The 23,457-nt window shown below is 42.7% G+C and overlaps 1 protein-coding gene across 9 annotated transcripts in view; it reads left to right on the forward strand.

Moving 5' to 3' along the window:
- The first annotated feature begins 425 nt into the window (after positions 1-425).
- Positions 426-23,457, forward strand: part of erc2 (ELKS/RAB6-interacting/CAST family member 2) — a 36,325-nt gene continuing 13,293 nt past the window's right edge. For 3 of the 9 annotated variants that reach the window (XM_035151908.1, XM_035151913.1, XM_035151909.1), the window contains exons 1-10: positions 427-603; positions 5,571-6,377; positions 14,250-14,273; positions 15,489-15,530; positions 16,421-16,849; positions 17,146-17,220; positions 19,625-19,780; positions 20,622-20,789; positions 21,490-21,657; positions 23,158-23,295. In XM_035151908.1, the coding sequence (XP_035007799.1) occupies positions 5,700-6,377; positions 14,250-14,273; positions 15,489-15,530; positions 16,421-16,849; positions 17,146-17,220; positions 19,625-19,780; positions 20,622-20,789; positions 21,490-21,657; positions 23,158-23,295 (1,878 nt within the window). In that variant the 5' untranslated portion in view covers positions 427-603; positions 5,571-5,699. Of the gene's footprint in view, positions 604-5,570; positions 6,378-14,249; positions 14,274-15,488; positions 15,531-16,420; positions 16,850-17,145; positions 17,221-19,624; positions 19,781-20,621; positions 20,790-21,489; positions 21,658-23,157; positions 23,296-23,457 lie in introns of all 9 variants that reach the window. The other 6 variants (XM_035151907.1, XM_035151914.1, XM_035151910.2 and 3 more) reach the window with 6 other exon arrangements.

Raw genomic sequence — 23,457 nt, forward strand, 5'->3', positions numbered from 1 at the left:
CAAAAGTACCATAAAAGTCTCAAAAAAAGAATGCATCTCAATAGGAAATTCAAACAAGCATTGTCAGAAATCGGGTATTTCTGACTGGTGAATGAAATAAACGTCATTGGCAGATTCAAATAGAATAAAGTTGACCAATTGGGTGGGCAGAGCAAAAATTCGTCTGGGCTTTGCCCACCCCTGCCCACTTCTAGATCCGGGCCTGCTATTAGCTCCACCTGCACAGGTTTGAAACCCATTTAGTTTTGGTTTAGCCCCACCTCCCCTGACATACTCTATCCTACAGTCACGTGTAAATGTCAGTGAATAGGATGAATAGCTGATGCATATAGGAGCTGGAATATAAACACCCTCAGTGAATGGTTGGTGATTTCCTCTCAGCATCATTATTAGGTGAGATCCGGTGCAGGCCGCAGCTCCTCCTGTCAGCTGCCACTAGTGGTGATGCTGCTGCTCCCTGGTGTGTAGAGGAGGAGAGAGAGCGTGTCCGCTGCCCAATGACAGCGCAGGATGCTGAGAGAGGCAGAGAGAGGCTGCCAGGGTGAATGGAGGCGACAAGATGCCGTCTGGAGCGGCGGAGGAGAGGAATTAACATCGATAAAGGTACGTTTCCTCCTTTGATTCCTCTCCCACTCTGCATGATTGTCATTACAGAAACTCGGACGCGTAAAATCCCTCGAGTGTCCTCTGGTTTTTTGAGCGTTTTGTGTGGGGAAAAAAAAGCAAAGGCTGTGCGCGTTACAAAAAAAAAAAAAAAATCTTTCTCGTATCGTGGTTGCACGGACACATCAGTCAGTCACCGGATACCGGAGCATTAGCATTTTAAATCCCTGTTTGGTGGATGGAGCAGCGGTGTGTTTCAAAATAAAGGTTTCAGCTCCATACAGGCTGATATTGCACTGGTGTGTTCAGGTGCATCCACCACGCTAGGAAAATGTAGGCCCTGCGAGCTGTCAAGTGCTCGGTCGTGCCTTCTTCTGCAGCATCACATGTAAATCTGCCTGCACACCTCACTGAAGACACTGAAGGACATATTTCCATTTAAACGAGGTGCCCACATGTCATTAAGATTTGTACAGGGCGTCTCACGTGTTTTGCCTGTTTATTCAGAGGACGTTTCTGAACCACAGCAGGAACCTGGTGTCCCTTTTTGGATTTTGCCATTTAAAACAGCACATTTACATTTTTCTCATCCAATCAACCATCTGAAGTCAGCGGGAGGCATATGGGCGAGCGTTGAGGCTCTGTAGTAGAATACAAGATGAGGATGAGGAGGCTGCATGTGTTGCACTTACCCAAGTGGCACTGCGCCGCACTGAGCCGGCTGGTATATAGACCAGGCTCCTTCTTTTCACATGACATTTCTCCATTATAAAGCTATTGTAAAGGCTATTTATAGAGGCCTCCTCTTTGTCAGCTCCAGACATGCGCTCTGACCTCAGACACTCCAAAGACCCTTGGTTTTATCCACTCCAGAAGAAGAAAATGCCGGCATGCTGCTGCCTCTCAAAATGTCATGAGTGCCTCATAGAGACCTCATGTCTCCTCGACCCCACTGACAGACTCCACCACGCCTGTGGTGAAATCTGTCTTTCTCTTTCTCACAACATCTGTATCCATTGTTTCCACACCACCGCTCTTTGAATTACCAGTGATCATTTCTTCTGGGGCCTGTATTGGCTTTTCCTGTCAGGGCCTGGTTACTGTAATTAATACCTGAGTAACATCAGCAGTGTGACTATTCAGAAATCAATCACAGCAACAGCTTAGGTTAGTATGTGGAAAAAGGTCCATGGGGGAAAAAAATATGTGAAAAACTATGAAGGGCGTAACTTGAACACTGGTGGAGGGTTGAGGTCAAACACTCTGGATAGTTTCTAAATGATTATTTCTTATGCTTGATATGCCGTAGATATAATCACTATTTATATGTCATACTTGACCGATAATAGCACCCAGCTTGTAGCCAAGTAGCTACAATAAAGTCAGAGTTAGCAAGGTTATTCCTTGTTTGTACTGCAAATTAAATAAAATTGAGAAAACGAACCATTTTATCATGTTTTAAAATTGTCAATATTTTTTCAATCAGTTTACATTGTGACTGTTGGGGGGGTTGAACAGGTTCGTTTTGACTGGAGGGGCTACAACCCCCCTATCCCTCTATAGATAACGCTCTATAAAACTACACATAACAGCCTACAGCTGGTGTGTTACTGTGTTCAAATATGCATAAGCACCATTAACTGCACCTTCTCTCAGATTATCTAAGAACTGCAGGAGAGAGTGGGAGTAAAATAAAGTGCTGTAACTGACCTCTTCATTTGGCACAACCTGTGGTTCTCCAACATTATCACTGTTTCTGCAGAGAGCCTACAACACGTTGGTCACATCCCTCTGCCCAGCAGCCAGCATTGTGCTGCGGTGCTTTGTGGATCTGATACAGTGGTGAAATCCTTCAGTGCATATAAGAAATCTAGATTTAGAAAAGTGTAATGAGAAGAATCAAATGTTTTAATGTTATTAAAAAGGCAGATAAATGGGTGTAGAACATGACTGTGTGTATAAGAGATTTTTCCCTACGACTTCTTTAACGTATCGATGCCGACTGTGATAGTGCTGAAGATATAAGTCAAATAACTGATTAGTGAAGCAACAGACATTTTATTACATTTATCAAACAGAGAACTTATTTTATGTTGACCTTTGTTCTAAAAATGAAAGAATTTGCTGCCTTTTCTCTGATGTTTAATTAAATACATATATAGTGATTATATGCAGGTTTTTGACGAAGACAATAAATGTAATTTAAAGGCACCATGGGCGTTTTCAGTATTTTCTGGCATTGAAAGGAATACATGTTTTTAATGAATCAAAAAAATATATAAAGACACTGACTTTATTCAATTTAATTGTTCAAACCACAATGAATTCAGTATTTTCATCCTGATGTTCCAAGACAATAGGAAATCAATCTGTAAAATGTGATTGTGTGAGAGTGTAGCCTCCGGATGGACAGAAAAACTGATTATAAAATAATTTATTACAGCTTGGACCTGATATAGCAGAAAATATTTCTGTCATATGATCCATTGTTATAGGTACAGTAGCTGACAGTGTAGATTGGCAGGAAACATGCAGAGTTGAGGGGGAGGACATGCAGCAAACATCTCCCTGCACGGGGGATGTTTTGGTCATATGGCACCTGTCCCAGATCACTGGCCCACCAGCACTGCACACAAATGCAGCTATACAGGTGAATCACAGTTAGTGTCAGCTTTAATCTGCTCTTCAAGTTTCAAGAGAATAAAAGATGACGCGAGGAAGAAGCACAGGAGCCGAAGAGTCACGGCCCGGATCACTGTTGAATCAGTGGTGACACGGAGGAAGTTTAAAAAATGATGAAACCATATATAGTACGGCAAACAGAGTCAAACAAAAACTGACCCAAAGATGCTTAAAATGACTCAAAACAAGAGTAAAACAATTAAAAAGAGTATAAATAAATTTAAATTAAACATTCCCGAATGCTTTCAAAACCAGGACAGGTTTCGAGATGTATATAATATATATACTATAAATAATAAGTTATCCTTTATTATAAGGTGTTTTTATTGTTTCGTTTGTGCTGCCCAGTGCGGCTTTTGCTTTTGGAGCAGACACAGCACTGACAGAGCCAGACCTCACAGACCTGCTGACCACTGATGATAAGAGCAGCGGTGTTTGTTGTTGCATATGTCCGCATATTAAAAATTTGAATTTCATTTGCCATGCATCTCTCAGAGGGATTATTGTTTATAGGCTACATCATGAACTTAAAATCTTGAAGACACGCACTGTACAAGCCTGATTTCTTCTGCTGTTTCATATCAAACATAAAATATGAATTTATATTTATATTTAGAGCCCCCATCCTATTTCTAGACACCTGTTACTTAATATGGCGAACTGAGATGACAGTGTCCCATGTGATCTCCTCTGCCAGGCTGCAGCGATTCGCCCCTGGCAAAGTGTTTCCTCACAGATGAGGATCCAGAAGTCTTCATACACTGAGAGCAGACGTGTGGACACATGCGTCTCTGTGGCACGAATCCTCTATTTCATCTGTCCCTCAAATTAAAACTAAAATAATTTACACAAAGTTAAAAACTTTGGGACAATAAGAGAGAGAGAGAGCACGTATAAAGCCTCCACACCTTCTCGTCACACTGTCACTCCTGCGTCACATGGTCTTTTTTACAAGATTTTTCCTTTTACCTTGTGGAAAGTTATGCTACTGAGGTGCTTTATCAGTGTTTGCCCAGACATAGTTACCATGGCAACTGGGCCTGAGAGCTAGAGGAGAGAAACTACCGTAGTTCACTTTGATTGAAGAATCTATTTTATTCCCTCACATGGTCCAATATTCATCTGCAGAGTCACAAAGTCTGTGGCTTAAACAGTCAACGTTTGTTGTTAAACATCTTTCTCTTTTAAAAAATCTCCCATAGTCTAATAATGGTACTGTCTAGCTTTAATAAATCATATACTCTGTAATATATATAGTGATATAGTGGCATGAAATGACAGAGCCATAATTACACATTAAAAATTTAGCATCTCATATCCCTTTCTCCTTTTGAATCGGAAGTAGCTCCACAATTTTACACATTTTTTGAATTTTTATTTAAATTGCGGCTTAATATCATATTTACTTACCTACCTTTTAAGATCTGTACAAAATACAATATGTTTTTTTCCTGTGTTCGAAGATTGACCTCAGTATAAATGTATACTCCACCCAGACGTCTGCACAGTCATACTGTGAATTTCAACACTAGACGAAATTAAATCACTGCAAGTCTATTGTCTGTTTTAATTTGTAAGTGTTGCGATACAGTGCAGCAGAGGTTTTCTTGATGTCAAGTGCAATGGGCCTAATTACATTAAATGTCCGTCATAAATGATTTTTACTGCTCTGAGTTACATATATTGTCTTAATTGCATTGCTTGGTTCAACAGTGCTGTGTATTCACTGTAACAGTGTACCCTGTGCTTTTTAATAACCAATAATCAATCAAATGGCTTATGAATGATTAAACCTGTATGTTTCTGCAGATGATTAATTTAAAATAGATCAGTTTCTTCAGCATCTAATGAATTCAATAGTGCATGAATGTATTTATTTACTCCTATCCGAAGGAGCTGGGCATCATTGATCAGAACAGACAAATGTGTTATATACTGCATAGTGAGTGTATCATGTGTTTAATTAGTCCATTATTTAGCTGATGCACCCTGTGGTTGTAAAGCTGCTCTCTCTGTCCCGACTGTATCAGCAGAATTAATGGTGTTTGGATAAATATTGGTCAGTGTTAAATCCAGGATGATGCTGGGAAATTCATTTGGGCCATAAAATATGACATTTTGCTGCTAGTGTTGACTAATACAGTCCTGAAGCAAACCGAACTATATATACATTTACTGTGTAACACTTTACAGGACAAATCTATTTATTTTACTGAGCTCAGTTTCTGAAGGGAATGTAGTTTCTTTTACTGAGTCTAACAGGTGCTTCTCTCCTGTTTCCTCAGATCTGACTTTGATGTGCTCCAACTTTTAAGGCATGAAATAAGTCTCCCATGTGTGGTTCAGAGAGCACTCTCATTTCAGCGTGCCCCCGTTAAGGACCCTCTGGTGGCTACACCGCCGATTCACAGGACATGTACGGCAGTGCCAGAGCTGTTGGCCATATAGAGAGCAGCCCCGCACGGTCCCCGCGCCTGCCAAGGTCCCCCAGACTGGGCCATCGGAGGGCCAACAGTGGGGGCGGGGGTGGTGCGGGGGGCAAGACGCTCTCCATGGAGAACATCCAGTCCCTCAACGCTGCCTATGCCACGTCAGGGCCCATGTACCTTAGCGACCATGAGGGCGTGGGCTCCACTGCCACTTACCCCAAGGGCACCATGACTCTGGGTCGTGCCACCAGCCGGGCCATGTACGGGGGCCGCGTCACAGCCATGGGCAGCAGTCCCAACATCGCTTCCGTGGGGCTGCCCCACGCTGACCTTCTGTCTTACAGTGACCTGGGCTCCCTCTCCATGCTGCACGCCCACCACCACCACCACCAGGGGGTGCCCTCTGCCCTGCTGAGGCAGGCGGTGCGGAGCAGTGGTGGGGAGCTGCTGGAGATACAGGCCCAGTTCAGGGAGATGCAGAGGGAGAATGATCTGCTGCGCAGGGAGCTTGACCTGAAGGACAGTAAGTTGGGATCGTCCACCAACAGCATCAAGAGCTTCTGGAGTCCTGAGCTGAAGAAAGAGAGAATAATGAGGAAAGAGGAGGCTGCACGCACATCGATCCTGAAGGAGCAGATGAGAGTGACCCATGAGGAGAACCAGGTGAGACTCTAAGCTAATCCACCCATTACTGCAGTCAATTTCAGCTGCTGCTTGTTTCCTCCCTTTCTGTTTTTTTTTAATTTTAAGTGTTGTCTCTTTCTGCTTTCACCGTTCTCTTATCTGCAGTAGACCACTGTCATCCCCGGCCCGACAGTTCACGGAATTACTGCAGTCAGTCATGTTTTTCAGTAATTGTGGAAACCTTTCTTGAGAGAGTTCTTTGTGCACATGAATATTTAACACACACTCTCTTCGCACAGATCTCCGACACAGAATCAATGTCAGAGACCACTTGAGCCACAGGAAATACAAAACCCTTTAATATAGTTTTCTCTAATCTTGTTTTTTGAAACACATGCTAATATGCAGAGCCTTGTGCATCATATGAAACCTTCATAATTTCTCCTCAATACAAACCTACTCTCAGTTGTTTAGTGATTAATTGAAAAGATGATGACTCTGCCAACACGTGAATTAAAGCTTTCTACAGTTTGACAACATTAACGCTTTATTTCCGTCTATTTTTCACGTTTTTATTTCAGATTGTTCACAGAGAGTGAGATGTCGAAAGGTTTTTGCTTTCCTCATTGTGTGGGTGTAGTCGTGGCCCAGTTAAATCAGTTACTGACAAGAGTAGGCACAAGGCCCAGAGACAAATGCCAAGGACACTTAAACACTCAATATCTGTCTTATACTCTCTCTCTCTCTCTCTCTCTCTCTCTCTCTCTCTCTCTCTCTCTCTCTCCCACTGTCTTTCCTTTACTTACTCAGACATTGACCATTTCTCTCCGTCTTCATTTGTCTTCATTGGAGTTTTAATCCAACAAAAAAGTCGAAAAATATCAACAGTGGGACTAACAATTCAATTCAGTTTGATTTATTTGTATAGCACCAAATCACATCATATATTATCTCAAGGCACTTTACATAGTAAGACCTTACATTTTTATAGAGAAATCCAACAGGTCCCACTATGTGCAAACACTTAGCGGCAGTGTACTGTCGAGAAAAAAACTCTATAATGATAGCAGCACCACTTAATTATAATAATAATAATACATTATTATTTCACCCATCTTTGAAATGCACAGTATATCACAGCAAATATAAGCTGAAGGTTTGCATATAAGTCTCTTGTTTTAGTTTGAAATTTCTGCTACAAGTAAACGTGCACAACAGACACCGAGGTATAGATTGTGGAATGGGTCAGCGTATTTCTCGACCGGCTGGATGAAGCTGTTTCTTGAGACAGGCTGTGGTGGCATGATGCAGCAAAATGCACGACGCCTTGAGCAACGTGAAAAGGCTGAATTTGACCAGCTGGTCGTGGTCTCGTGCCAGTCTGCGTTTCTGTCCGTCGGGTTGAGCGACGTCGTCTGACACGGAGCAGCCAGTAGGCCCCTTATTACTCAAAGCGGCAGACGCTGTCACTCCACTGTTCAAGGTCATAGCAGGATACCATTAGTGTGACCCTTAATTGAGACCCGCCTGTCCCTGTGCACGTCTGCCTGGATTTGTGTGTATGAACGTTCCCTGAATAGATTTTAGCCTTGTTATGTTTGAAGAGGCTTCAGTTTCCCAGCTTGTCCCTGAAGTAGTGTCATTCCGCTAAAGGGAACAATGCAGAGCTCTCACAATCCCATGATTTTACCTGGTGGCGATCCCCGGAGAGCGGCCAACGGTGCTTTGAGTCTTTTATATCTGTATGATTCATGAAAATGTATAAGGTCAGTGTTGTGGAAAAGAAAGAGTCCGTTCGAGCCAAGGCAGCGCTGCCACTGACAGGACCAGAGCCATTCATCATTTCACTTATCCCTTATGTTCAGTGCGATTAACCACTCAGAGTGATTCTTTGTGTAAAGAATATTTTTAGCCTGGCTTCGCACGCTGTAGGAGCTGAATGTGTCCGGCATGATGTGAGGCCGTGCAGTGTGGGCTTTTGTGCTCACTATAAAGAGAAGAGAGTTTGTGCCTTGTTACTGAAAATGCTCTTTTCTCTCATGAGAGAAAGGCATCTTTACGTAAGCGCGTATACTTACAGTGGGGTGGTTTGGTCACACCCATCAGGCTGGTTGAGAGGCTGACTGAGGGGCAAATTGTCTCATTAATAATGGAGTAATTTCAGGCCAATCATTACATCTGTCTTCTAGCACCCTTAACAATTGCATCAGGTGCCCCAGGCCTCTATTGGCTTGAGCAAATGCCAAGCATTATTTATAAAAAAAAAGGATCTGGGAATAAATGATGCTGATTTTTTTTTATGCCACGTCTCCGGAAAAGAATGAAACCATTCAGGTATCAGACTCCACGGTGAGCGAAATACCAACTATTGCTTGCAGTCAACGGCTATGACTAAATGTAATGAATGGACTAGGCCTTTTTTTTGTGTGGCACACTTTTATAGACTGTGTAGCTGGCGTCTGTTATAAAACAGAACAGTTTGACTTCAGCCGAATTTCTTGTCATGCTGAAGCTGGACAGGAGCTGCTCGAGGCAAGTGAGTGAGCTAGAGCGTAGCATGTCTGACTGAGTCATGACCACTGCTGCTTAGCCACCCAGTCAGCCTTCATCAACGCAACCCCCAAAATGGAGGCTGAGCTTCCCGTATCACTCCGCTTTGTCTGTACTGTAAGCTGCTGATTGTTCCACGTCAACGAGCAGTAAAAGTGTGAACATGTGAACACAGCGGGACTGTTGTGTCCTACCAAAGGGCTGGGGGTTGGGCGTACAGCATATGGGAGCACACTGTAAATAAGGATGCATGTTTGTGTGGATATGTGTTGACCGTACAGTCTGCGGTGTGTGTGCACTGATGGTGAGCTGATGGAAATGTTTGCATTTGTGATTAGAGGTTTTTCCCCGCTTTGTTGTTTTGCCAGTTAAAAATGTGAGTGCAGAGGTTTAGTCATCCTCAGTCTGTTTTGTGTGTGGGAGAGGTGAACACTTCAGAGGTAGAGTGAACTATTCTACAAAAAGACTTGATATTTGAACTCACAGCAAAACAAATCTACACCTTTACCTGCAGTTCCTCGTAGTGGATGGAAGTGGAGACGCGTCGTCCATCTCTGTCTATGGGTGGAATTACCTGAAGCACAACTAACTGACACAGCATCCACAACACACCTGGAGAAAACTTAACTACAGTGAGAGAAGAGAGGACTTTTGTAGCCTAGCTAACATTAGCAGTCTTAGAATTTCAAATAATGCATTAATCCAAATAAATTAAACCTAGCCTACTGTGCTTGTGTGGTGTTTTTAGGTGGCTATAAAACTCTCTGCCACATTTTAGAGACAAATGCCAAAGTTACTGCTGTAAAGCTTACTTGCAGAGAGGACGGGGCAGCTTCTCAGAGCCAGCACAGCTGCAAACTGTGATGCTGACAACTCTTCTACTATAGATAACAACATACCCCCTTTGCCCATCTTCCCTGATTTTTTTTTCTTTCCCCTGTCCTATTCCTGTCCACAAGCTGTTCCATCCAGGGCACAGACAGAACAGACAGCTGGCAGATATTTACTGAATTTGACAAAAAGGACATTGTATTAGAATTGCTTTTTGTTTTGTCAGAGGCAAGCAAAGTTGCAGCTGTCATGTATACAGTACGTGATGGGCAGAGGTATTGATGTTTTCAGTAATGTCATAACATAGTGAGCCCGTATGGACACAGGAAGTATCATGTGAACAATCAAAGTGCCCGTGGATCCTGTTTGTGGCAACCACCCCCTCATCTAAGAACATAAGATGGCTGCTGCTTCAACCAGAGGCCAGGAGGTGAAGAAATGAAGAGTCCCTCTCCTCACTTCATGTCATATTGTTGAGATGAAATGAGGACCAGTGAGTCATTTACAGAGAGCAAGGCTGGTAAGTTTAAGATGGGAATGGAGAATGGAAGAACAAAGCAAAGGGGATAAGACTTGTTCCAGTCCACTGGTGTCTTTTTCTCCAGAACTGCACAGTTTTAGATTAATTCAGAGCAGGGACAACAGGGAAGAAATATCCATATGAATCCAATGGTGAAGAGTATATTCTTCTTTTACGTGACAAAAGTGGGCAAGACGTTGAATCCCTACATTCCCACTGCAACTTGTACTTTCTGGAATTGTATGTAAACACAGTATAGGGACACAGATGACTCTATTTGACATGATTTCATCGTCTAATCTAAATTAATAATAATTTGATGTGAAAGACAACGTCTATACTTGTCACTAGTGATTCAGCATTGTGAGCATAGGCTGTATATAGAGATAATGTGTCTCCACTTCCTCCTACTAAGAAAGTGAAGCCAAAATATCTTGGAAACGGGTGCTGCCATCTTGCGCTGATGGCATCATTTGGAGCCAGTGTCTGAGCAGTAGTGATTCTGGAGTGGAGACACTTTAACGAGGTCCCACCCATATACATGCTCGACCATGAGTCAGCCTCAGCTGTCAATCCTGTAGTTTCACCCTGTTTTTATAGCATCAAATAAATAATCAAAATCGAACTAGTAAGAAAATTAACACGTGAACATACATTAGCGTGAGAAGAACTACCTAAAATGTCAAGAATTATCTCTGAAAAAAATTATTTAGCAGGTATTTTGACTCTATAGTTTGGTCTCTAGTCAAATCTGCTAACATGAAGGAGACAGGGTTTATGACCTATATTGCAGCCAGCCACCAGAGGGCGATCAAGATGTTTTATTACTCTTGGTCTGAAGCTCTGAGTGACACGCTGTCAGCTGTAGGAAGACAAGACATGACATACTGTACACTCAATATTTCTAGAATCAAGTGGAGTTTCCCAGAATAATATTTTGAAACATGTGTGTGGTGTTTGTGCAAATGTGAGAACCAAATGGTTCCAGTATATGCACCATATGCTGATACTGGCATTTAGTTCAAAGAAATGGGATGCATGGGGACCTTGAGGTTAGAGGAGCTGTGTTGGGACCTGGACTGGCAGGAAAAGAGTGAAAGAACGGCTGCCCACAGCTGCAGGTGTGTGGGTGGGTTAAATACTGAGGTCAAATTTCCAGTGTGAGTAAACATAGTTAAACAATGAAGGATCGTTCTTCTGCGTCACACAGAATTAGCTTGTCTGTAGACTTGTCATATTATAGTATCGATACAATAATAATGGTAATGATTCATCACCATCTTTATTATCACAGTATCAGTAGACTAATACAAATGCAGGCCTTTTCAGAAGTAATGCTGTCAATGCTGAAATGAAAAATGTGTGTGCGTGTGTGTGTGTTTGTGTGTGTGTGTGTGTTTGTGTGACCCTGAGTAATTGAAGGGAAGCCCAAGCATAGGGACCGGTCTTTGGCTTTATCAAGCTGAATAATGTTCAACTATTACAGTCGGCTGTTCTGTTCTATGAGAGCAGCTCAGAATATCTGCCAAGACACGTCCTATACTTTTCAGATGATAAACAGCAATATAAATGAAAGATATCATAAATCACCTTCTGCACACTGGGATGAACAATGAAAACTACTGTAAAAATATCATTTTGTATCTTGTTACTCCTCTGTGCTGCTCTGACTCTCAGATTTCTGCCTTCACACCATTCTCTTGCACTCTTTTAGCTGAGTGCAGATGAATAAATGCCACGTTTGTTGGCATGGCTGTGGGTGTAATTGCATATTGTCAGCCGTCACGACGTACAGCAGAGATCACGAACGGCTCCTCTGACTCAGTGGTTTGGAGCTGTCCATCTGGAACACCCACTCTCTTTAACACACATATATAACACACACACTATACCAGGTGGTGCACACTGCTTGTCTCTGTGCCTGATAAAAGAAATGAATGTCACCAGCTTTGTGTCTCAGTCTTCCACACACTGAGGCTTTAACATGACATCACTTCAGACTATGATGGTGAAGATTTTAAACATGTAGCTTCTGAGCTTTGTTGTGCATACGTTAAGCCTTGCATGGGCTGCAAACATCCCAAACATGCTGGATCTGTGATTTATCTAAATGTTAGTATACCTCGCTTTTCGTTATTTTGTTTCTGCACAACAGACGACATCTCTCCTTGACTCGTGAAACCTCTGAAAGCTCATTTTGAGGATATGTAGCAGAAGAGAAGCTTGGGGACCACAGCTCGTATCCGCTGAGTCATGACTGACTCATAGGAACTAGAGTTTTGCTGTGGATGACAGGAGGATTTGGGAAGAATGGCCATATAGTCCCTTTTACCCACAGTGCAATTATGCAAATGAAAATCATTGGAGTGCCTCGTGCAGTTTAAATTCAATACAGCAGACTATTGATCAGGGCAGAGGGATGAAGCACTGATGGAAAAGGGAGAGGGAGCAGTGTCAGGGTTCAGCTATCAGCACGCCGATATTTTCAGGGATTTATGCTCTAACATGGTCGTCTTTTCTTGATAACTGTTTTTCTCTATAAATCATGTAGGAGGAAACCAATCAGGAAGGGTATATTAAATTATTTTATCTACATATATACATTTTAATTTCATCAAATATAATTCCATACATAAAGGGGAAAGCCTTGTTGTACAGTCGATACGTTGTAGGTTCAGACAGTGTGTAGATCCTGGCCTGGTAAGTTATGGAAGTGTGAGTAATTGATGGCATGTGCATGCAAATGAAAGGATTACGAAAGGAGTCACTCAGTGTGAATGTTAATTGTATGAGTCGTCTTCTGTGCTGGAGCAAATGCTTGTGACTCACATGAGGGAGTGTGACACAAACTGTTGAAGATGGCAGCTTCTCGCAGTCAGCTGAAAACTCATCAGCTCTCCCTGCTAACACAAACACTGCCCTCTCATGGCCAGAAGAGCACATGCTTCACATGACAGCATCGCGCCTTGTGCACTGTGGAAGTGCAACAAAGAATGTCAGAGGGATGAAAAACGGATTCAGATTTTTGTTTTTCGGTATTTGTCATGTGTCAGTATTGATACACTGCTAATTTCCATAGGAGAGAGATGTTTGACCAACAATCCAAACCCAACAATATTCAGTTTTACAGTTACACAAGAAAGAAAAGCTGAAAATATTCACATTTGAGGAGCTGGAACCAGATAACGTTGATGGTTTTGCTTGAGAAATGACATAAATGGTTAATCATTTATGGTTATCACTTAATTTTCTTGGCTTGCAGTGATTGATTGGAGCCGTTTTAAAGCTTTTTCAAACCTTTTATTCATCTCTCTCCAGAAAGGTCATCTTGATGAAGTCATAGTTTGTCTGTAAGTGTAATCGACTTTTTTCATGGCAGACATTTTGACTCGTCATTGCAGGAAAAGTGAAACACATTTAGTTCGCTAGACGGGACTGGATACCTCCATTAAGGCCCAACAGTCTCCTTGTATATATCAATCCCCTAAATATGCCGGACCTTTCTCATCCAGATCCATTTATTATGTTTGAGGAATGAAGGGAAATGTTGAAAGAACCCCTGTCTCACAATGTTAACGAAAGACTCCTGGATCTGCCCCCTGATCCAGATCTGCAGTAAAATGTTTTGGTATCTTTCCTGACCGATAGCACATCCCCCAACTAACAAACTGACAAACACAGATGAAAACATAACCTTCTTGTCGGAGGCTCGGTTCCACCTTCTGTCCCAGGAAGTCATGACAGGGAGTGTGGACGGAACCCAGACCCAGGATCCAGCTCATATGGGAAACAGTCATTATTGAGTGTATTGATTTCACATGTGCTTCTCCTGCTGCGACAAACCAACATGTCTGCTTTGACAAAGGTCCACTGTGAATGAACTGTACTGACTGAGGCCTGAACACAGACTTACAAGTGTCTCTCATCATCCGTCTCTGTTGCATCATGCTCTGACGCCCTGTTTTTACCATACATTTGTTTTTTCTGTTCATTCTGCCAATTCTCTGCAGCTGCTTGATGCCAGGAGAACCAAGGTTTGTCCCTATGTTTGCACCACGTTCTGCGTGCACAACATAGAGTCACCTTCAGTGTGGCGTGTTTTTGGCGTGACACCTGGCAATCCCTTTGTACCTTTCAAGCCTCCTCTCCTATGATTCCCGTAAAACCCCCCAAGGGGAGGTCAAAGATTTTCAGCACCTTAGTGTACCTCGTTGTACGGTGGCCGAGACGCCTCACAAAAGCCCAATATTGGAAAACACAAAGGCAAAAGCCACAACCCAACTGCAAAAGCTACAACGCGAAGGCAAACGCCACAACACAACCAATGCCACAACAGAAACACCAATGCAAAAAGCCACACAATGGACTCACAACCACAGCGGAAGTGAGTGACAATGGATGTTGACCATGAATTGAGCAGTAACTTACTGCGGCCAAGTCATGGATGTTTGGGTCAAGTGAGGAATTGATTGTGAAAACCAGGACAAGTCAGTTGCTGCTTTAAATGAGATGCCAGTCTATTTGATGTGTTACAGTACAAGTGCTTGGATCATGCAAAAAGAAAAAAATTAACCTCTACCGTAACACCTCTAATAGACAAGCATCTCAATTTAAGCGCAGATTGGTTTGTCCAGGTCTTCACAAACGACAGCTCACTTGACCAGTAAGTAACTCTGCATGTTTCATTGTCAACATCTGTTGGTTGTGTTTCCATTGTGTGGCTTTTGCATTCATGCTTTCCATTAATGCACCTGTGGGAGACGTCTCGGCCACTGTATCCTTGTCCTGTCAACCCTCATATGTTTCCCCACAAACACTGTGGAACTGGATCAATTTGTTTGATTATCTCGAACCGGACACATCTGGTGCTCCATCTCCCTGCTGTATCCCAAACCCAACAATCCCAGACAGCCTGTAAATGTTATTTCAGTGTAAGAAACTGTTTCCTCTCCTTTAAATCCTTACTGGGCCATTTTCTGGACATGGATTGATCTGTTATTTTCTCTGGAGAGTTCTGCAAGATGAACATTTCAACAGGAAAACTGAGCCCAAGTCAGTCTTTGACAGAAACTGGCCCCTTGGTCCTAACTCTGTTTCCCTAAACCCTGAACCGACACCACTACACACAATTTAATATGTTAGAACAAATAGTGTGTGTTGTGCTTTATTTTGTTCCGGACACACACAGATTCACAAACCTGCTCACTTTATCTGGATATGACTTCCTCTCTACTGTGTGTGTATTGTAGGTTCTGGTTTTACCGTCCAAGAAGTGTCCACTTCCACCAATGGTAACGGCACAATATCTGTACAGTATTTGTATCCAGTATTTGTGTACTAAACACTTTTAAGGGTACTGATCAAATTACGTCCGCACAACCAAGCACTGAATCACGTCGGTAACAGAGCTAGCTAACTCATCTGTTTTACTCCAGGAGGTGAAATTACATTTTCTGGTATTACCGAGAGAGCCAAGTACAGAAAAAAGTACCGTAGTGTACCGATACTGAATTCTGAACTGTTACCGAATCAATTCAAATGTGGACTGCTCCCAACCCCTCTGCTATACAAGTATCGGTATAATCACAATATTCATGTTGTAGCCTATCCGAGAACAAAGACCTGTCCTGTGCTGCAGGAAAGACATCAGGGTGGTCTTCTGCTTTGATTGGAAAGTTAACAACCCCCATTTATACTGCTCATTTTTATAAGCACAGAGCAGCAGACTAAAAAGTCTATGTGTTTGACAGTTGTAGTTTATTTCAATCATCAATATATTTTATCAGTAGTAGTTAGCATAAGTAGTTAAATTCGTAATGTAATGCCAGGGAACTCAGATTTTCTTTTTTATTCCAGGATAATAAAAAAGGATTTCTTCTTTCACATTGATACCAAAGAAACAATTCAGTCATTTGACAATTTCAGTTGTTAACTCTCTCTTTACTTGTAAATTTATCTTAAGGTAAGTCATGTGTTTCTCCATGTTTAACCCACTGTAGCATTTTTCCACAGAAACATGTGAAACAGCATTTCTGAAGTGCGTGTTAATGTGTGATTACCTTCATGTGTGGTATTATCAGGAGAAGCTTTTTGTGTTTATTCCTTAAATTAATTTCAATGATTATTGCGCCTCGGTGTGTTTATGTGTATACATGCATGTTTGTGTGTGTGTGTCCATCAGCATCTCCAGATGACCATCCAGGCTCTGCAGGACGAGCTGCGCACACAGCGAGACCTGAACCACCTGCTGCAGCAGGAGGGCGGCAACCGCTCCGGTTCCGATCACTTCACCACCATCGAGCTGACAGAAGATAACTTCCGTCGGCTGCAGGCAGAACACGACCGGCAGGCCAAGGAGCTCTTCTTGCTGAGAAAGACGCTGGAGGAGATGGAGCTGAGGATCGAGACACAGAAGCAGACACTGGGTGCCAGAGACGAGTCCATCAAGAAGCTGCTGGAGATGCTGCAGAGCAAAGGGCTGCCCCCGGGCAGGGCGTCCGAGGAGGAAGAGCATGAGAGAGCCAGGCGGATTGCCGAGGCAGAGGCCCAGCTGGGACACCTGGAGGTCATTCTGGATCAGAAGGAGAAAGAGAACATCCATCTACGAGAGGTACTGTATTCTGTGACCTAAGTTATGTTGATATATATGTACCTTTCTCATCTCAGACCTTAGGAGCCAACTGTGATGAATTCACTGTTAAAGATAAAACTGTTTTATATGTTGTAGTCACTAGAGGGCAACACTGCCTGTCACAAAATCCATATACTCCACTCTGCTGCTTAAACTGTAACAAACTAAAAACTGCTGAACACCTCAGCAGTGTTATGTGTTAAGATGAACTTAAAACACATGTTTATTTTTCGTAAACGTACAGGTGCTATTTAACATTGTGTCTTCTCTATAAGGAACTGCACAGAAGAAATCAGCTTCATCAAGATCCAGGCAAAACCAAGGCCCTGCAGACCATCATTGAGATGAAAGTAAGAATCTAATCAAATACAGCACTCCACAGAAAAAGAAAAGATAATCGTTCAATATTTTTTCTTCAATTAATAATAATTACGTTTGTTATCCATCTGCAATCATTTTCATTTATGACGTTTTATGTGAACGTGATCTTGTACTTCACTGCTGCGTTTCTAAATTTAGGCCTTCACTGATGTTTCACTCACTCTGTTGTTGTCATTGTGATCTTCAGCAGCTGAGTCAATAGTCAACACTGTCACATTTCTCTATCTCAAACACACACACACACACACACACACACACACACACACACACACACACACACACACACACACACACACACAGTGTCACAAAGCAGTTGTGTAAACATGAACAAGAATACATTTTACTGTTAGAACATTTCGTTTTTTATGTTGCTCACTGAACAGGTACAGAAATCAGTCGCACCAAACTGCAACACACTGGTTTCATGACACATCTAGTGTTTATAATTACATTTTCCAACATTACAGATTATCTCATTGTGTGCAGCTTTTCCATGTACAGAACTTTGTGTAAAGATTCTGAGGATGCAAAAATATATCAGAGCTGAATTACAGCAAAATTAAGTACAAGATATTTGGACTTTTCTGTTTGATGTAATCTGATCGTGCAGGTCTTAAAATGGCATCTTGGATTTGAATAATTCACTCCAAAGCAAATAGTGTAAGAATATGATTGTAATACTTTTTATGTAACTTTGAAGCTTCAGGGGAGATTTAAAAGCCATTTAAATATTGGGACAAACATTCATATTCATTTTAAGATGATGGGTTGCAATTCCCGACCACCATTATCAGACGTGATTTATTTATCTTCATTTTCCACACATTCATATTCAACTCTGTAAGCAGCTGCCGAGCCGTATGTAAATATTTATAATATGCCTGTTCAGATCAGCACTTGTTGTGCGGCAGCTGGATTCAGCAGCAGGCCGCTGTAGACTCCCCCAGCCTCACTGCAGAGGCCTGACATCACTTCCTCAAAATAAATCATGACATCATCGCTGAGCTGACACAGCCCCACTCACTTGGCTGGGTGCGGGCCTCAGCCCCCCCCCCCAACGCGGTCATGTGACATCTGTGTCCGGGGATCCTGTTGCATTAGCATTGCATAGGAAGGGAAGACCCGTCCTCCTCCTCCTCCTCCTCCTCCTCCTCCTCCTCCTCCTCCTCCTCCTCCTCCTCCTCCTCCTGTGCTGTGCAGGAAGACCCTGCATCTCTCCCCTCTCCTCTCTCCCTCTGCTCTGTTGATGCTGATGGAAGCATGAATTTATCCCCACCCTCCCTCCCTCCCTCCCTCTGTCTCTCCCCTACATCCCTCCCGCCCTCTCCTGCTCCTCACTCACCAGAGACAGTGCACAGCATATAGCCTCCCTGCTGCTACCATGGAAACAGGTGTGGTTGTTTATGACAGTGAAAGGCCAGTATGCAGGGAGACAGAACGAGAGACACAGATACAGGGAAAGAGAGCTGAAGAGCCAGGTTTACTGAGCAGGTCGATGTACCAGTGATTTCATGTGGACGGAATAAAAACCTCCCTCTTTTTGAAGGTATGCTGTCTTGTGTCTATCGCAGCAATGTTAGTTCACTGACGTTCGTCTCGTAACACGGAGTCAGAGATGAGATGCAGCGACAGGGCGAAGCGCATGCACATGTACACCGCTCACGATTAAAACCCTCAGATGCTCCTCTGGTTGTCCATCGTTCCTCCCTACAACACATTACCCAGGCTCCTCTGCAGTGGGGGGGGGATGACTGACCCAGCTAACGGCCACAAGTTCATAAGTTCAGAGCCACTATGTGGAGAGAAGGAGGGACACAAAAAGAGAGAGAGGGAGAGACAGAGAGAGAGAGAGAGAGACAGGAAGAAGAAAGATTGCTCTGTGCTCTGCTGGAGAGGGAGATGGACCATGGCTAATCTTAAAGACGTTGTATTATTTATTTAAAAAGCCATGAAGCTAAAGCTGCACTCGTAGTCGCAGTCCAGAGACTGGTTTCTGCATTGATCTGCAAGCAACTACGGCGAAAGCAACTACAGCTTGTTACTTTTCTTCCTTTGCCTCCACACGTTTCTCTCCGGTCCGGCTAATCTCTCCGTGCTGGATGTGCGCTCAGTATTTCCTAATGGTGATTAATCCTCTGTGCTGCTGCGAGGAGCTGGGTAGAAAGATTCTGATTTCAGCGACAGATGCTGCAGTTTGCTCTCAGCTACACCAGCTTCTCTTTATCTCACTCTGCACTCTCTCTATCCTCTCCATCTCTTCTTGTGGCTTTCTGTTTGTCTCTCGTCTCTAGTTCAGGTTCATTTGCAGCATGCAAGTTGTGCACATGCCAGTCAGCGTTTTGAGGTGTGTCTCCTCTGCGTGTTTGTGTGCAGGACACCAAAATTGCCTCTCTGGAGCGCAACATCCGAGATCTGGAGGATGAGATCCAGATGCTGAAGGCGAACGGCTTACTGAACACAGAGGACAGAGAGGAGGAGATCAAGCAGATGGAGGTCTACAAGAACCACTCAAAGTTCATGAAGTCCAAGGTAAACACACGTTTGCGTCATGCATGCTCACCTAGAAGTGCAGGTCCGGTGAATATATGACTGAAAAAACATGCTGGAGTTACAGAAAGCTGTGTGCAGGGAGCAGCATACTAAGTGAAGCTGATGTGAAACTTAAATTAGCTGCTTTTGCATTCAGTGTCATTAGCAAAGTGTCTTGCTGGCAACAATCTGAGATGCGTCTCTGCTGTTTTTTCCGAAAGCCTCAGTGTGGAGAAACCAGGCAAAATCAGCAAGTGCATGCTGGGCCATAATAAAATACATTTCCTTAATTACGTACGAAATCTTATTTTATTTCTTTATTCGTCCGCTGCCAACATTCGTCGGTGATGTGCATAATGTTCAAAAACTAAAGTGTACGTCTGCAAATAAAGTCAGAGTTTATGTTAAAGCGAGTTTAGTTTTCAGCGTTTCAGCCCCTTCCCCATGACCACATGGTAATCTGTGTCATCCCCAAGCCTTCAGGATACATAACCACCTGCAAACTGTGATTGTGTAAAGGTGTAGCGTGAGCGTCTGTTGCTCGTACGTCTCTCCGGAGCTTTGACTTTGTGTTTACATACCGCTCCTCATATTAGCCGACCAGGCACAGTTTAGTTTTTTCTATTTTTAGACCCCTTTTCATCAATCATGAATAGAGATGATGTATAATATATGATGAATGCAGGGGAGTCAGTCCCAAATGCATTTTTGATGAGCGAAAAAAGCGTGTTGATGAAAATAGTGTAAAAGCTGCGCTGCCTGAAAGGAGGTTTTCCTCTCTCCGTCACACACGATGCTGAAACAATACAACGCTAAGGTGTGTTTGCCATGTCGCGTGCAGATTGACCAGCTGAAGCAGGAGCTGTCGAAGAAGGAGTCGGAGCTGTTGGCGCTGCAGACCAAACTAGAGACCCTCAACAACCAGAACTCTGACTGCAAACAGCATATCGAGGTGCTCAAAGAGTCTCTCACTGCCAAGGAGCAACGTGCTGCCATCCTGCAAACAGAGGTCTGTTGATACGCAACCTAACAATACACAACCGCACAAACAGTTTCATCCTCCCAAACCAGACGGAGCAAATAAGAGGCCTGCCGCAGACCAGAGGCTTATTAATGCAGATCACATCTGCTCTTACTCACTGTGGAGACTTCGAACTAACTGAACTGTGACACAGGGCAGCAGCAAATGAACAGTGATTCTGAGTCTGATAAGCACGCACTAACAACAACTGATTAATACTCAGTGCCTGTGTTCTTACTGCCGCTGTACAGACATTCAGTTAAAATGAAAAAAATAGTTTAAATCACTTCTAATGAATGCAGCTATTTTTTAGCTTTAAGGGTATTAGGGTTATATTGAAGAAAGGAAATTCTGAGATTTTGTGAAAAAAGCCATAATATTACAAGATTTTCCCATAAAATTCCAACTTTTTTCCTTCTTATATTGCGACTTTATTCTTGTAAAATTAAAACTCTATTTTAAAAACTAGGAACTATTCTATCTTGTAAAACTTCCAACTTGATTTTCTCGAAATATTCCGACTCTATTCTCAAAATCTCCGTCCTCCGTCGTACATAACAACTTTAGGTTTTCCAAATTTGTCATGTTCAATAATTCTTGTCGAGCAGTTTTCTCTATTAGAGTCAAATTTGAAGTTGGCTCCCTGTATGGACTTGTTTCGAGTGTCTGTGGCTGTGTCGTGCTTCAGGTGGATGCTCTCCGTCTGCGTCTGGAGGAGAAAGAGTCCTTCCTGAACAAGAAGACCAAGCAGCTGCAGGACCTGACGGAGGAGAAGGGCACTCTCGCTGGAGAAATCAGGGACATGAAGGACATGCTGGAGGTCAAAGAGCGGAAGATCAATGTCCTGCAGAAGAAGGTGAGAGTCGGAGGTGAAGAAAACCTCTCAGTTATTTCTGCGTTATTCATTTAGCAGGTTTAGTTGTACATTTAGAATAAGTGATGAAGGGAGTGATATATTCTTGTGTCCTGGACTAAACCAGTCAGTGAAACACACAGCACCGTGGTTACTCTCCATTAAGAGTGAGAGAGTCTCTCTCGCTCTCTGGGGGAAAGTGTCCATAGAAAGACAAGCAAGAAGATATTTCTGCCTCACTGACTCTAGTGTGTGTGTGTGTGAGTGAGTTTGTGTGTGTGTGTGTTCGTGCTATAAATAGCCACAGAGTGTTACTCTCTCTCTCTCACCCTGACATGCTCACCCATTCTCTTTGCATTTTCTCTCTTGTTCTATCACACCTCCTCTCCCTTATCATTCCACTTTTATCTCTCTCTTTGTCACCTCTCTAAATTTCAAAATCTTTGTCTTTCATCTGATGTTGTATTTGGTTTAGTTTCTCGTTTATCTCATTCCCATGATATTCATTTGAATTAGATCCATACAGTAAGTTTTAACAATAGCCGTAAAGTCCCCTTGTTATGATTTTTGTATTTTTCCCTTTCTTTTAGTTTGACATGCAGCTTTTTGTCCATTTTAAAAATCACTAGAGTAGGATTTTTATTTGGATTGGCACCAAATTGTACACACTCATAGATAACAGTCCCCTAAAGATGTCTGATTTCTTCATCAATATCTACAAATTATTTTCTGTGAAATCAAGGTAAAATATTGAAAAAAACATGCCTATTACATACAATTTTACTTCAGAGAGATTACACAGATTACTCACAATACACAATCTTCATAGCACGTGTGAAATATAAGCGGGCAACAAAATGTCCTGCTCCAGTCTTGTTGTCAGAGGTACTGGTCTATCAGCAGGTTTATCCTGACGTTCAATTTCTGCCTCTGACTCAAACTGACACCATTGTTACCGTGACTACAGCTGTGTTGACAGCTGTAGGGGGAAGCCTCAGGGTAAAGGCTGTGACATTTCCAACACACGCTCTGAGTGGTTGACCGATCATAAAAGAGGGGACAAGCTGATCAGTCAGAATAAAATGAGGCCAAGAACTAAAACATTTTTGACAGATGGTGAAATAAGACCCAGCAATTTACGGAATGAGATCAATAATGTCTACTTTGAGCGTTACAGAAAATACGCCTATTCTAGTTGACTCCCTAGTTTCTGAACCTGTTAATGACCAAATGTTTTGCTATATAATTCTCCTTTTTATTCTGCTGTGCCTCTTAAGATTTTTCTTCAAAGTCTGACAGTTTTTGATGTATTTCTTCCTAAAATAGAAAAATGCTTGTCTGTAAAGCCCGAGTACATTTAAAGCTATGAACATGACGGTGTCTGTAGAGGATGTAAATCCTCAAAGACTTTTCTGAGATCTCCAGCTTTAAATACTACTCTGGTTTTGACATCATGCTTGTTCCTTTTTTTTTGACTTTCTCTTCTTCGCTGTGGTGCCTCAGATTGAGAATCTGCAGGAGCAGCTGCGGGACAAAGACAAGCAGCTGAGCAACCTGAAGGACAGGGTCAAGTCTCTGCAGACCGACTCCAGTAACACAGACACTGCCTTGGCCACCCTGGAGGAGGCGCTGTCAGAGAAGGTACATGACTGCAGGACACAAAGATGCAAAGATGCATTTCAGTCATGCTTGAGATTGGACCCGTTTCTGTAAAAACAAATATTTTTCGCTCTTCAGGGGTCACTTCATTGCAGGTTTCTGTTCCTCTGAGATGAAGAAGGTTTGATGTCAGGGCCTGTTTTT

The sequence above is a fragment of the Hippoglossus stenolepis genome, chromosome 3, assembly GCF_022539355.2.
Source record: "Hippoglossus stenolepis isolate QCI-W04-F060 chromosome 3, HSTE1.2, whole genome shotgun sequence".
In the NCBI taxonomy this organism is placed as follows: domain Eukaryota; kingdom Metazoa; phylum Chordata; class Actinopteri; order Pleuronectiformes; family Pleuronectidae; genus Hippoglossus; species Hippoglossus stenolepis.